This window comes from Sander lucioperca, chromosome 4 (assembly GCF_008315115.2).
Source record: "Sander lucioperca isolate FBNREF2018 chromosome 4, SLUC_FBN_1.2, whole genome shotgun sequence".
Classification (NCBI taxonomy): Eukaryota; Metazoa; Chordata; class Actinopteri; order Perciformes; family Percidae; genus Sander; species Sander lucioperca.
In genome coordinates this window covers 26,037,962-26,052,027 of record NC_050176.1, presented here as the reverse complement: position 1 = coordinate 26,052,027, position 14,066 = coordinate 26,037,962, and the positions used below count along the sequence as shown (strand labels likewise).

General features: G+C 39.3%; 1 protein-coding gene and 1 long non-coding RNA gene across 3 annotated transcripts in view; one reads left to right on the top strand and one right to left on the bottom strand.

Moving 5' to 3' along the window:
• Nucleotides 1-378: 378 nt before the first annotated feature.
• On the top strand, nt 379-651 carry LOC116052232. Its single transcript, XR_004105543.2, has 2 exons — nt 379-499; nt 559-651. It is a non-coding gene; the product is annotated as an uncharacterized LOC116052232 (long non-coding RNA).
• Nucleotides 652-2,712: 2,061 nt separating this feature from the next.
• The window catches only part of ctnna2 (catenin (cadherin-associated protein), alpha 2), a 358,287-nt gene continuing 346,933 nt past the window's right edge, over nt 2,713-14,066 (bottom strand). For both annotated transcript variants that reach the window (XM_031302751.2, XM_031302752.2), the window contains 2 exons: nt 5,530-5,664; nt 2,713-3,847 (listed from right to left, as the gene is read on the bottom strand). In XM_031302751.2, the coding sequence (XP_031158611.1) occupies nt 3,560-3,847; nt 5,530-5,664 (423 nt within the window). In that variant the 3' untranslated portion in view covers nt 2,713-3,559. The remainder of the gene's footprint in view (nt 3,848-5,529; nt 5,665-14,066) is intronic.

Below are 14,066 nucleotides of genomic sequence, written 5' to 3'. Positions count from 1 at the left end.
CCAGCAATACGGCCTGGGCATCCAGCTGCGTGGTGTCGGTTTTAGCTCCCAGGAACGGGCAGTGAGCTCCAGGTCCTGCAGCCGCAGACGGAATCAGCTGCCCCGCTGTAGCTTCTATCCGGCCACGGCTGTCGAGACGTCCCCTGTTTTTCCAATGTTTCCGTCAGGTCCGCGTCCTTTAAAAACTCCAAACACCGACCACACGTAAAGCAAAACCGCGTTAAGCTGTTCATGTGTTTGCCACAAAACGGGCAAAACATCCCTCGGACGCAGTCCATGTTCGGTCACCATAAACCTCATTCACGCCGTATACTCCACCATAGATATATATACACATAAATATTGAAACTCCACAATGACAACACGAATTGACTCACCAACAACACCTCATCACTTCCGGTATGTGGTACATTCCCTTTCCGTGAAGAATCTGTCATTTGTAAATTTGTTTCGGGACTGGTAAAAGTGTTTTGCGTCTTGTTAATTTGTTTTCTAAAATGTTAATTTGTTTTGTCCTTGGTAAAAGTGTTTTGCCCATGTAATCGTGTTTTATGGTAGGTAAAAATGTTTTCCAAAATGTAAATTTGTCTCGAGCTTTGTAAAAGTGTTTCATTCTTTGTAATGTTGCTTTGCACTTCCCGGCCACCGTAGGTCCGTGATCGTCTGCTACGCTTTCACTGTTTCATTACAGCGGCTGTGTTTCTTTTCTTTTTATACAAATAATGTGTTTCACGTCATCATACTTCCACAAGAAGCTGCTGCTCACTCTGTATAAAGTATGAACAATGCGTATTCTCCATTTTGGCATCAGTAAATCTGTGATCGACCTCGCGGTCTTTTGAGGAAAGCCGTGGACGCGCATCTATCTGAATTACTTCAGCCTGGCTCAACCTAGTCGCTCCTCCTCAGCCTGGCTTGGCCTTCGTGAAACGCACCAAGCCAGGATGCACAGATTAGACTAGGTCAAGCCTGGTCCGCTATGTGTTTGTACTTTGGTGTGTTGGATGTTTGTGAACTAAACAGTACGGCAATCATGCTAATGAATACAATAACTTTTTCAGCAGATGTCTTACTTACAACATGATGGAGTTAGCAAAGCAGTTTTGTGTTTATATGTGCAGGTGGGATTTATTCAGTTTGATAAATCCCACGGTAAATTGGCTGGTTTACTAAACAGGGAGGGACTAGAAATCCTGTCTGTTTTTTGTATTTCAAGAGCAAATTGCTCCACAATATGAATACAGATTGATCACTTATTTTGTTGGTAACCATTGTTGTATAATCACAATATTACACTTGAGGAGGCCTACACTTCAGTAATTTCGGACCTCGAAATGAAACCCTCTCATGTAATATGGCTTAAACAAACGTCAACGTTAAACTCTGATGCAGTTTTAAATGTTTTATTACCACAAGTTTACAGACGTCTCTGCTGATTGAGTATCACCTGTGACCTGAGCCGAGACACACCCACCAAACGAGAGAAAACATATCTCAAACATAGACTTAATATTTACAGTCTATGCAGTTTCTCTCTCTCTCTCTCTCTCTCTCTCTCTCTCTCCCTCCCTCCCTCCCCGTGAGGTCGAAAATCCAGCTGTTCCACTAGCTGCTCCCTCTAGAGGTCTGGAGAACTTCCGTTGTGTAATCTAGATGCAGCGTTTTTTTGTTGCATTCATTTTCTGGGTTTGTGTGCTTTTCTTTTTGCATCGTTTCATATTTGCAGCACATTTATCTATTTGGTTGTGTTGTGTGTATTTGCAGTGCGTTTATGTATTTGGTTGTGTTGTGGTATTTGCAGTGCGTTTGCTGAATGCTGCACGTGTTGTCAAATTAATGAAGTTGTTTTCTTAATTTGCTTGTGTTTTGTCTATTTGCGTGTGTTTTCTTAAGTTGCAGGGCGTTTGCCCCTGTCGGCCAACGTAAATATGAATGTTTGCACCAAAATTCATGGCAATCCTTAGAACAGTTGTTGAGACATTTCAACAACAACAAAAAAGTCAACCTCATGGTGGCGCATGAGGAAAAGTCAGGGGATCCCCAAATTTATTAGGACATATCATCTGGAAACCATATAGTTTGTCCCAAATTTTGTTCTAATTCATTTGGTAGATGTTGAGATATTTCACAGGATAAGTAAAAATGATAAAGCTGCTGGCAGTGCTAGAGAAATGTCAGGGGATAACCAAATTAATTAGGAATCATCCTCTGGGGACCATGAATGTATGTACAAAAATAGCATGGCAATCCTTCTGATAGTTGTTGAGATATTTCAGTCAGGACCAAAGTGGTGGACAACAGACAGACCCGCCAACATTTTCCATCTCAAGAGGCTTAAAAGATATTGTACATGTCAAAAGGACCCTGTGTTTTATTTTTACACTTTAATAAGTGGTCTATAAAGATCTGGTAAAATATCACACAGATAGCAGAAACAGTGCTGACCTAAGATCAATTATCAAGTCACAATGCAGTAATGGGACTTGACCTGTGACCCTGAATCAATATGCCTATTCTTATAAGCTTTTAGTACTAATAGATTTTTTTTTCTCCTCTGGAATCTTTTTATCTGCAGGTCTTGCATGGCAATCTCTAATGATTATTTCAGATCTTTCAGATTAATAAAAGGCATCACTTCTGTAATACTCACTTCCAGGTTGGTAGCTACTGCTGCAAATGTGCCAGTAAGAAAGAGACGTGAAACCTTGAGAATCAAGTTGAGGGATTTATTAGAGAAGGGTGAATATAAAGGTATCATATGCAGGGATTTCTATTCTCTGAGCAAACCACAACTAGTCAAACCTCTCTGTCTAAATGTATACGCTACACAACTTCCAATCAAGGTCATCATAGTTAGTGATGTAATAATTAAATAAATTGAATTTAAAAAGGCAATACAATAGACCATAAGTGTGCTTTGGAAAAAACACCATATGAATTATTATTATAATCATCAGGAACAAGGAAACTACTTGGATGCCAACACACCCAGGTAAATAAAACATAAATTATTCCTAGCACTACAGGTTACATTCAAATTGAAAAAAAATATATATCAAGAGGGAGCATACCAACATTGACATATTCCCTTCAGAATAACTCCTCTACTGAACCATTCAGGATTTCCATTCAGACAGTTTAAATGTGTATACAAGCAGCCAGTCAGTAGCACGTTAAAGATATAGCTAAAATATCAACTGCGACAATTTTTTAAAATGCCACTCTTCCTCCTCTGATATGTTTTCTTTTTTTTTAACTCCCATATTTTCAAAAGTACTTGTATTTGTGTCACATTTTGGCTCTCACATATTAAGCTACATTTAGATTGATAAATAGTGTTGGGTGTGTGCTGGCTGCCTGTGAGCCATGAGGCCCACAGTGTTCACAGGAGCCGGTAGTGTGGCAGTTTAATAAGTACTGTAGTCCTCCTGAGGTGTCACCAAGCACACACAGGGCAAACAGAGGTGGGTTAACACAATGTAAAAAGGGACTTTCTTCAACTTGTCACCGTCATGTTTTGTTGTTTTTCTTGGGTAAGCATGACTTTTTTTTCTTTTTCTTAGAAGGAGTCCATGGCCTTGAATTCGCTGAGGGCTTGGACAGGGGAGATGTGTTTCTTCTGGGAGCCTCGTCGCACGCGTGTCTGGCACTCCTCTGGCTTCTCCCTTTTTACCAGAGGCTTCTTTTCAGGGGCCTTCATGCGCCAAGACACCACGGGTGAGTTAACAGCCGCTGTTCCGTACACCTTCTGGTACTTAGTGGAAGCTACATAAGATGCCTTTACAGTCAGCACCACTGCGTTCATTAGGTTCTTGGCTGCTTGGATCAGGGAGGTGGCACTATCCAGCTACAGGAGGAGAAGAGAGTTGAAAGAGAAAGAGAGATACACACTAAGGGTCAAGTCAAAAAAGGCAATGTTTCTGTAAAGAGAAAAAGTTAATGACTTTCATGCACTCAATAGGAACATTAGGACATAATAGCTACATCCGGTACCTAGGAGGTCTGTGCCGCAACTGTCAATTAAGCAGCATAAAAACGTGGCCATCGCTATGTGACATCTTATTTCAGCCATTCCTAATTAGCAGAGGCAGGGGTCAGGTGCACCTTTGTCTCCGTCTGTTTTGTTTGGCTGACATTTAAGGGTCGGCGACCAATGGGCCTTCTCCTACCCCACACTGAGACGAGTCAACTGCTTAGATTTAATGAGTGTGGACTCCAGCTGGCCACCATGAAAAGGTTAAAATATCAGCAGGGCTTGCATATCTCATGCGAGACAAACCACTAGAGTCCTGAGAAATCATAAAACAACGCTGTATCAACACAAGATACAAGGAAGCCCAAAGCAAAGATAAAAGTTGAATTTTAATTAGAGGAAGAAATCATACTAAGGCAGTTAATAGGACAGTTATTTAAAGACAAAACAGTAGGAATGCACCAATTCCACTTTTTCTCTCATGATCTCCTGAATATTTAAACTCAGTATGGACCAGTGTACTCTACTGCAGGTCTGTTTGTCTGTCCTGAAAAATAGATCCCTCCTCTGTTGCTCTTCCTGAGGTTTTTTTTTTTGGAGTTTTGCCTCATCTGAACTTGGGCTCTAAGGATAGAGGGTATTGTATGCTGTTAGTATTGTAAAGGCCCTCTTAGGGACATTTGTGATTAGTGATTTTGTGCTACAAAATTGACTTGATAATGTCAGTATCTGCACAGAAACTGATGAGGTACGAGACTGGTGCATTACTAAACATAAACATAAATGACACACACCTGCATACATACTATTCAATAAAGACAAAAAATAGTTTACTGATCAAGTTATCGAGCCAAATGCAGTTCACCACATAATTATGTTAATAATGCAATATTGACTTTCTTCTAACAAAGGTCCATTTAAAAAAGAAAAACCATCATACATCTACATCTGACTGTCGCTTGAAAACATGTATTGAATAACTTTCCTTTTTTTTTGAACCAGAGAGTATTTATGAGCTTTATGAAGAGGTGACATCCTTATATATAATAAAGTATCGGCTTAGCAAGTGGGTCCATTGTATTTTACCAAAGGTACAAACAAAGTATATAGGAGAGTTAAGGGGAGACTTGTATTATTATGAGGATAATCCTGGTCAAATATCAATAATCAATATTTTTCTCATAAAAACTGAAAGCTTTGAAATAGAGAATGTGGCGCAAATGAGTAGTTAAATTAAATGTCAAATGGAAGCAGTATGGGATAATTGACTGATTTTAGTTTGACCATGGATAATAGGGTTCATGAGGAATGAAAAATACAAATGGTAAAAAGCCAGTGGTGCATCTTTCAAGTAATCAGCCTGAAATAATTGCATCAGTCTTATTCTGCGTGACCCTTCCTCTGGCCTTCCAAGCTTCATCGTGACCTTTGTCTAAAAGGTTTGCCCACCCACAGTGCACAGCATAAGAAAGTCCAGCGATTCGAGCCTAAACTCCTATCTCGAGTATCAGCAATAGTGGAGCTGGCCATGTGCTGTTCTGTATGGATAGACTTACCCCAGACACGATGAGCTCTCCACCCAGATTCTGAACCTCAGCTTTCACCTTGCTGCAAATGTTGAGCTGATGACAGTACAGGGCAATTCTCTGCAGGTAGGCCAGCAGATCCTGCTTGCACGCTGAATCAGGGCACTGAATAGAGAAGAGGCATAAGGAAACACAATCAGCCATTTTGTGCACAACAGTAGAAGATTGAGGCTACTGTGAAATAGCTGCTGTTTAACGATTGGCCTTGTGGTGTCAGTTTGGTGCTGTGACACACATCTGGCCATACCATCCATTTCATTTGTATGACATTAAGGGATTATGCCTCATGTTATACAGTATTTACGTCATTGCTGTCAAATGTGTTTGTTACATACTGACACGGGCTGTGTCCTAAATCACTCACTTGTTTACTCTTTTACTACTTCCAATGTGATAGACACTCAATCATTACCTCTACAGTAAGCAGTAAATTGAGATTTAGGACACTTACTGTATGACACATCATTGTCATAAATGTCACATTCAGAATTCACGCAAAGACATAATATGGCAAGGTTAGTATAGTGCACTGGTCAAGTAGTGTAATAAAGCAATTAGAAGTGATTTTGGACACAGCCAAAGAGTTTTCAAATTGACTGTAACAGCGATAATATAGATCATCATTGGGTCAAATATATAAAATAAATTAATTCAACTTGTAAGTCAGAATTCATAATCCATCAAGTTTAAGATGAAAACAAACGTGTAACCGATTTGTGCTGAGCCACACAGTCTCAAATACAGTATGTAAGGACTTATGGTTTAGGAGTTATTGGACAAACACAATGACATCTCTCTTCCTGTTTGCATGTCTTTGGTAAAACAAATTCTCAATTTGAGCACCATTGCCAAACTCTTTGGTTTTTTTCACAATGTTATGCTGTGAAATGCTGTAATGCTGGTAAATCCGGGAGGCTTTGTTTAGGTTAAAACTGGATGATCTGTGATCAGCCAATGTTAGGCTAGCTGACAGAAAGGATATATATTTATATTTTATATAATTATATCATGACAGAAAATAAAGCCATCAAGGCAACAGATTTGTCAATGAGCCAAAGAATTAGAAGGGAAAACAATTCTTGGCCTTATTTCAGGCATTACTGGCAAAATCTAAAGCTGGTTATGACAGAACAACCATCTGGTTTTAAATGGAGTATGTTTTTCCCAAATAGTTTGAGATGTGAATTCTCTACCAAATTGGGTTGTTTTAGGAAGCACATTCTCTGATGTTGCAGCCATTTTAAAGAAGAAAACCAAGAACAACAGTCCTAACAAACACAGTACGGTTGCTTCTTACATTTATTTGCACTGAGCCTGAAAGATGACTCTTTTTTTTTTTTTAAATGGTGGTTTGTTGCAAGTTTGAGTTTCAAAGGCAAGCTAAGTTACACCGCAGGGTGTCCAACTCATTCATTTCACATAAAACAAGTTTGTCACAGCATGTTGCCCAAGAAGAAAACAGATCAACCAGCAATGAATGGACATAATACTTTGATACAAAAAGACTTGCTTCCACAGTATCCCTCTTCTTCTTCTCGTCTTTATTTTTTATTTTTAACCAAAAGTTCTGACCTGGTCCTACTGGCCCTTGTGCTCCTTCAACAGTGAAGAAACCAATCATAAAGTGCAGCAAATGGACCAACAGGGAATAAGAGGACAGCCTCCTCAAGTCTCCTGCTATCACACAGTTTGCCCCTATTATTCCATCTGGAAGCCTTCCAGGAGTCAGCTATGGCCCACTAAGCTCCCAGTGGGTTAAGAACACTGCATCAGCTGCTTAAACACTGTGAGCATCATTTTGTAGCAACACCTTTCTTCTAGCCATTAATAGTAAACGGTCCTAACTAGGACATTCAGCAGCACTGTGTGGAGAAATGCACAGCTCATTTCCTTGTCTTGTGGGCTCGGGTAGAGGGGGATGGCAAGTTAAACATCGACCTGTGATATACCCCCCTCCAGGACTTGCAGCTTTCATGGCCACCCATCTTCTCTATGAGAAAAGGCCTCTCGTACTAATAGTATTGATTGACCATATGTGCTCTTCATTGATGGTCACAAATAGTGAGTAGAACACAGTTTTTCAAGATGAAATGTTTGTTTCTTCAACTTACAAAAATAACTGCAAGTGAATGTTAATTGTACGGCTACTATCATCAACTTTGAACAACACAGTAGTGCAAAGCTGCCACCAGCATCCAGATTCCTCTCAGTCAGTGGCACTGAATGCAGACTGTGGTGAAGCTACTAGCTCATAGAGCAGCCAGTGAGGCAGAGGGAAGCTTCTTCTCCCTGGGCATTATCTCTGCACCGCCAGTTCTGGCTAGCATCACTGCTAACTGCACTTCACACTGCTGGTGCACACACACACGCACACGCACGCACACGCACACGCACACGCACACGCACACACGTTGCTGCCTCAGGCACGTTTGATGCAGACATCACACAATGAGTCCCTATTGTACAGTTGACTAATATTCCATTTCTTCCACAGATTCCCTGTTGATGTAAATAAACTGTATGGCCCATTACTTTGCGAGGAAGATGATGTGAACTCTGGTGCTGAGATGAGGGCAACGCACTATCAGAGTGTGGCAGTCTGTCAAAACACAAGTCACACCTCACACTGATGCTGCATGACCTTTCCTAAAATATTCAGTGTATAAAAAATAGTAAGCCAGTTCTTTTATTTTCAAATCCACCTCTTTTGTTATTTCTCTACATATGATCCAACATTTTTCTTAGATTATTTTGTTGGCATTTTCGCCTTTAATCACCAGGACAGCATGAAAGGGGAGAGAGAGGGGGAAGACATGCAGGAAACTCGAACCCTGGGCCTCTGCGTCGAGGAATAAACCTCTATACATGGTCGCGAGCTCTACCAACTGAGCTACCCAGGCGCCCATATAATATATATATATATATATATATATATATATATATATATATATATATATATATATATATATATATATATATATATATGAGATCTTTTTTGTGCTCCATTACATAGCCAACAGTATAGTAAAGAAATGTTTGCGAGAGAGAAGGATAACATGAAGACACAATGACAGATTCAAATAAAGTATGTTTCACTTATACAATATCCCCTCTAGATGACTGGACAATTGTAGTCCCTCTGATGGTAAGCTGTCATCTGTCAGTTACTTTAAGAAAGCTGGTAATCTTTCTATTTGCTCATCCAGTCTCTGGCATATCCACCAAACACTGAGCACTACTGTGTTTTAGTACATACTGAAACCACTTAATATATTAAAGTGACTACCTAAGGTACTCATTTCCTTCTTTCTTCTGTTATATTCCACAATATTCACCTGAAGAGGTAAACTTATCCAATATTTCCCAAAAAAAAGGAAAATAGAGAAACGTCTGAAATAATGTTACATAAATTAATGTAACATTATTTATTTTTCTTTTTATTACCTAAATCACTCTGTGACAGCCAATTGTCAATTGAAGTTTATTCCCATCGTGATTTCACTTCCACTAAATCAACTTAGAAATTTAAAACTCCCAAAATTGCTTGAGAATCATCACATTTTAAGGTTTTCTTTAGCATTAAAGTAAACCTGTGATAGTTGTTTGTGCAGCCATTTGTACATTGCAAACAGGGACCACTAATAGTTAATGTGGCGTACTTTTAATGGTGCCAATTTGCCAACATGTAAACAAATAAACTGTTTGCTAAAACAATGGAGCTCAAGTTGTATGCTATGCATTACCTACTAAATCTATAGCAACATTCCCTAAAGCATTATGGGAACTGTTTTTCCAAAACTACATAGAGCATGATTATCTACCAAATACAACTAAAAACAAAATAAGAAAAATCCATCAATACTAACTTTTTCATGTCGCACCTACATTTGTTTGATGTTACTGAGGCTGTGATGTCCCATGGTTCCTTTATGCATTTAGAAATGCGTATGATTATTTTGGCATCTGCTTTGAATTACTTCCTAAAAAGCTCACAAATCTGAGATACCTGATTTCACTCAACGACAGCATTAATTTCTCTCTAGCTAGCTCCTGCTAAACTCTAGTTTTTGTTTTTACTGAGAAGCCTTTTAATTACACATCTGTCACACTTGGTTACACTGCTGTCAGTAGAGGCGACAGGAGCTTTGCTCTTGTTGTTCTGCAGTCAATGCAACAGGGCCTTCCGTTGTGACAACGAAAGTGAGACCTGGAAGTCTGAATACTTAGCTTCAAACTTGCATGTGTTTAATAGAATTTAGAAACAATAACTTGACACTTAAGTTCTGGAAGTCCTTTAAAATATACCCAATGCTCAAACTGAAAGTTCACATGAGTGCAGTGCAAAAGAAAAGTATTCTTGAATAGGAAATGAACCAGGAAAGGCAATTTGAAATCATAGTTAAAGGCTAGACATACTCAACATTTGTGTTACTGTCAATCCAATAAAAAGACCAAAACCAACAATGAAGTGTTGGAAGTGGAATGAACAAAATATTGTCTGTGTAGCCACAGCCTGATATAACTTATTCCACCATAGACTTCCATTTTTGTCCCAAAACTAAAAACACATCAGTGAGCCATACAGTTGCACTGGGTGACATGTTCTTTTATTACAGTGAACAATGCTACTGTAGTGTATTTTGAGTCAATCACACACAAAATGTCTTTGTACACACTTGTTGTCTAGTGCACCAAACATATTAATCCATAATTAATCCATGTACAAAAATTGTACCATGTACGGTTCAATCCCCAGACTGGCAGGATAAAATCTGTCCGCTTGTCCCTCCCTCATTATCACCACTGAGGTGCCCTTGAGCAACCCTTAACCCCCAACCGCTCAGACTGTGGTTGTACTGGGCAGCTTCCAGGTATGAATGTGTAACTGTGTGAAGGTGACAGGTCGTCGTTGCAAATGAGAATTTGTTCTCAATTGGCTTACCTGGATAAATAAAGGTTAAAAAAAAAAAAAAGTATGATACATACTGTTACATGTCATTACTGTTCATAACACTCAACAATCAATGTATGTGTCAGAATAGGTGTGCATAATGTTTGTAAAGCTGCCCTCCACTATTTAGCTTGTGCCTTTAGGAGGCATATTTAAAGAATGAAGCAGAGTAAGGAAAATGGAGTGGGAGAAATAGAGTAGAAAAAAGGCATTGCTAGAGTGAAATGGGGTGAGTTGTCTCAAGGGGTTTTTCTACGTCAAGTGCTGCGCTTAAATGATTATGAAAGAGCTCTCCTTCCACCGTTCCACGCAGAATTGCCTTCTGCTTCAAACATGTTCATCAATAGGGCTGATGTGGAGTCATGGCGACAAGGTTTGCTACTTAAGGGACCTGTCTAAAAGCAGTGAAGCAGCCTTAATTCTTACTGTCAAGCCACGGTGCTCTCAATAAACACAGGTTACCTACCACAATGTGTGAATGCAAAATACTTGTCTTCTTCATACGGAATAAAGACCAGTAGCCAAGGTTATGTTTTTTGTTGTGTAATTCCATTAAGATGCTTCATAAAGGCAAACTTTGCTGTTTTAACTTTTAATAACTCATTACATTCACTGAATGGCATGACAAACATATGCCCCAAATGCCTCACATGAAAACACTTTTATAATAAAATACATGTTGGAAATAAAAATGTCCTTAAACCCCTCTTTATTTCCTGAACATAGCTCAGATGTCTCTGAAGTGTAACAGAAGGCTTTGAATATTCACTGGTCTAGGAACCATTTAAGTGAGAATTAAAAATGGCAAGCCACCTGCTCTTTTCATTACAACAACTGTTGATTGAGACAAAGGCTCTGCCAGTGATTTGCCATATGACATATTCACTCCCACCTAAACCCTGTTAAACACTCATCATCACTCGGCAGCCTTAAGTCAAGAAATTAATATATAAGCAAGTTCATGCTTACTGTGTCGTTTCTGTCCCAGATCCTGCTCTCAACAACATACACAAGCTGTGATACAGATTGAGTCCTGCTTTCTGAGACAAATGTTCTCACACATGGAAACATGCAAAAATGTTTATAAACAAGCCACATCATTCAGCTTCAGTGCCAGCTTCGACTAAGATGCCTTCTGGCCAGTTGACAGCTGAGCAGACTCTAAGGCTACTCAAACTGATGGGCGTTCTGCACTGTGCTAACAGCACAAGGCTTGCCCATATATCGTTGTGAAGTCACATATTGTCACAAGAAGGCACGGGATACAGAAAATATACAGTATGAGGCAAAAACCATCTCTTTATACTGGTATACCGCACCCTGAGCAATGTTTCTGTTTGTACTTCAATCCAGCCTCTGCATGTTCCCTTGATTATGAACATATGAACACAACTAAATGAATATGAAATGATAATTATAAGTAATAAGTATAAAATGCATTCACAGGAAATAATGATGAAGGCTTGGGCATTTTTTACATGCTGTGTTAAGGTAGCCTGGAAACCACCCAAAATCTGTTTTGCCAGCCCATATTTCATTTGCCTTGCATTTATGTCCTATTCAAACAGATTTTTCAGAAACACATTTCAGTGCACTGTTGTTGTAGCTGTAATTGGAGAAAGTTTGTGGCCATTTTTTTTCTGCCTCAAAACGGACCAAACACCGCCCCAACTTGCATATGTTGCTGATTGGTTGCAGGTCTATTCAACTGCATCCAGAGGTATTTTGGTCTGCACTGTTGATAGCGCCCCTTGGAAATCGAAAATGAACTGAGAGGTTTCAGACTAATATGTATTTGCCAGGTGTTAAGGGGTATTCTAACTGCAAGGCATGTTAATTTTTTTGTTAGCAGTAAATCTCAAAATTAACACGTGTTTGTCTTTTGTAGTAAAACCGGGTCAATGTCCAAATTCACACATTTTTAAGGGTGAATGAAAAAAAATGCTGGCCCATGAATTCCAATAATTATGTGTATTTTGAAGGATTTGGATCCAGATGGGAATTAAAATTTTCCATTTTCTTGAACAACAATGGATCAAATAACTATGTGTTATGTGAAAGAGGTCATTTGTGTAATGATGACCGGCACTGCAGTTCCCTTCAGCTCTTTCATTAATTGTTTTGGTTTTACGGCATGCGACTTTACTGTTTTGATTCAGTCTGAAAGACAAGAAAAGGGAAAAGTTCCTAACTTTGTCTAAGAGTTAGTGGCCAAACAGAGCTAAAAGGAGAGTGAATATTGGACTTACATGTCTCTGTATCAGCTGGATGTGTAAATAAGCCACTGTTTGCTGATACATTTGCTATAACAACTTTATAAGATGACAACGTGTATGTCAATGTTGTGTTTACAGCTTGTTGCACTGCCCGAAACTGTGCAGCCTTTATGAAAGGGATAATGTAGAGCAAGCCGGTCATTATTGCGAATTAGAACCCCAACAGGGTAATGTCAGACCCCGTGCAGTTCTTGAATCAGCCTGAAGGGGTTCAATTCGCAATAATGACCGGTTCGCTCTACATTATCCCACTTATTACATGGCTTATTACACGGCTACTCATACAGAGGTTCCCTGCTGATGACACCTGCGTCCCGGTCGGCACGGTGAACTTTACACTGATGAGCACTGCTCTCTGGCAGAAGCCAGGTCGCCCAGGTTAGTGAGCTAACCATGATGGAGCTAACCAATGCTCTGTTTGCAATGTTGCCAATAGCTCTGTTAGTGATCCCCGTTTCCTCCATCCTCTCTCTCCCTTTGTGATCCGCGGATCAGTGCTACGTATGAGCTCCATATGAGCACAAATATTGATTTAAAAACAATTTTATTGATTTAAAAATGGTCCGCCAGAGTCTGTGATCAAAACTCAATCCATGGCAATGGTCTGTTATGATTAGCAAATGTCTGTTATACAGAAATAGCAGACCACAGAATGCTGTGATTGACCAATTAGAATTGAGTATTCAACCAAGCCGTGTAATAAAGAGGTATAATTCATTGAGGGCTTTTGAGTTATCAATATTGCATGGATATCGACAATAATTTACATAACAGATAAATGTCCACTACATCTTAAACCATAACTTAAACATTTTTTTTAAGTATAGTGACTTGGTTGTAATTTGGCACATGAAACTAAAGGTTTGTTAGTGATAGTATGTGCAGGCCTCATGCAAGTTTCAGGACTTCAGAAAAAGATGTAATTGTGATTATAAATTTTGCTGTGAGCTTCAACATATTTTTTTTCAGCTAAGCAACACTGGAGAAAGGCCTAGTGTGTGATACTGAAACCAACAATAATTATTCCAAAGGTTTGCTAGCTAACAGCAGTTGCAATTACAATGACAACGGGCTGCCTTAATAAATCAGTGAGCCTTGTGCCAAAGTTTATTCTCACTACACTGCATATTAGAAACGGACCAAATGAAGAAGATTATGCATTACCTGAAGTGCTGCATTCTAAAATACCTCCCAATTCATTTGCTTTATGCACACATACACAGGGTACACACCTATTTCTTTTCACTCTTGTGTTCCCTAGGCACAGCACTGATTGATTA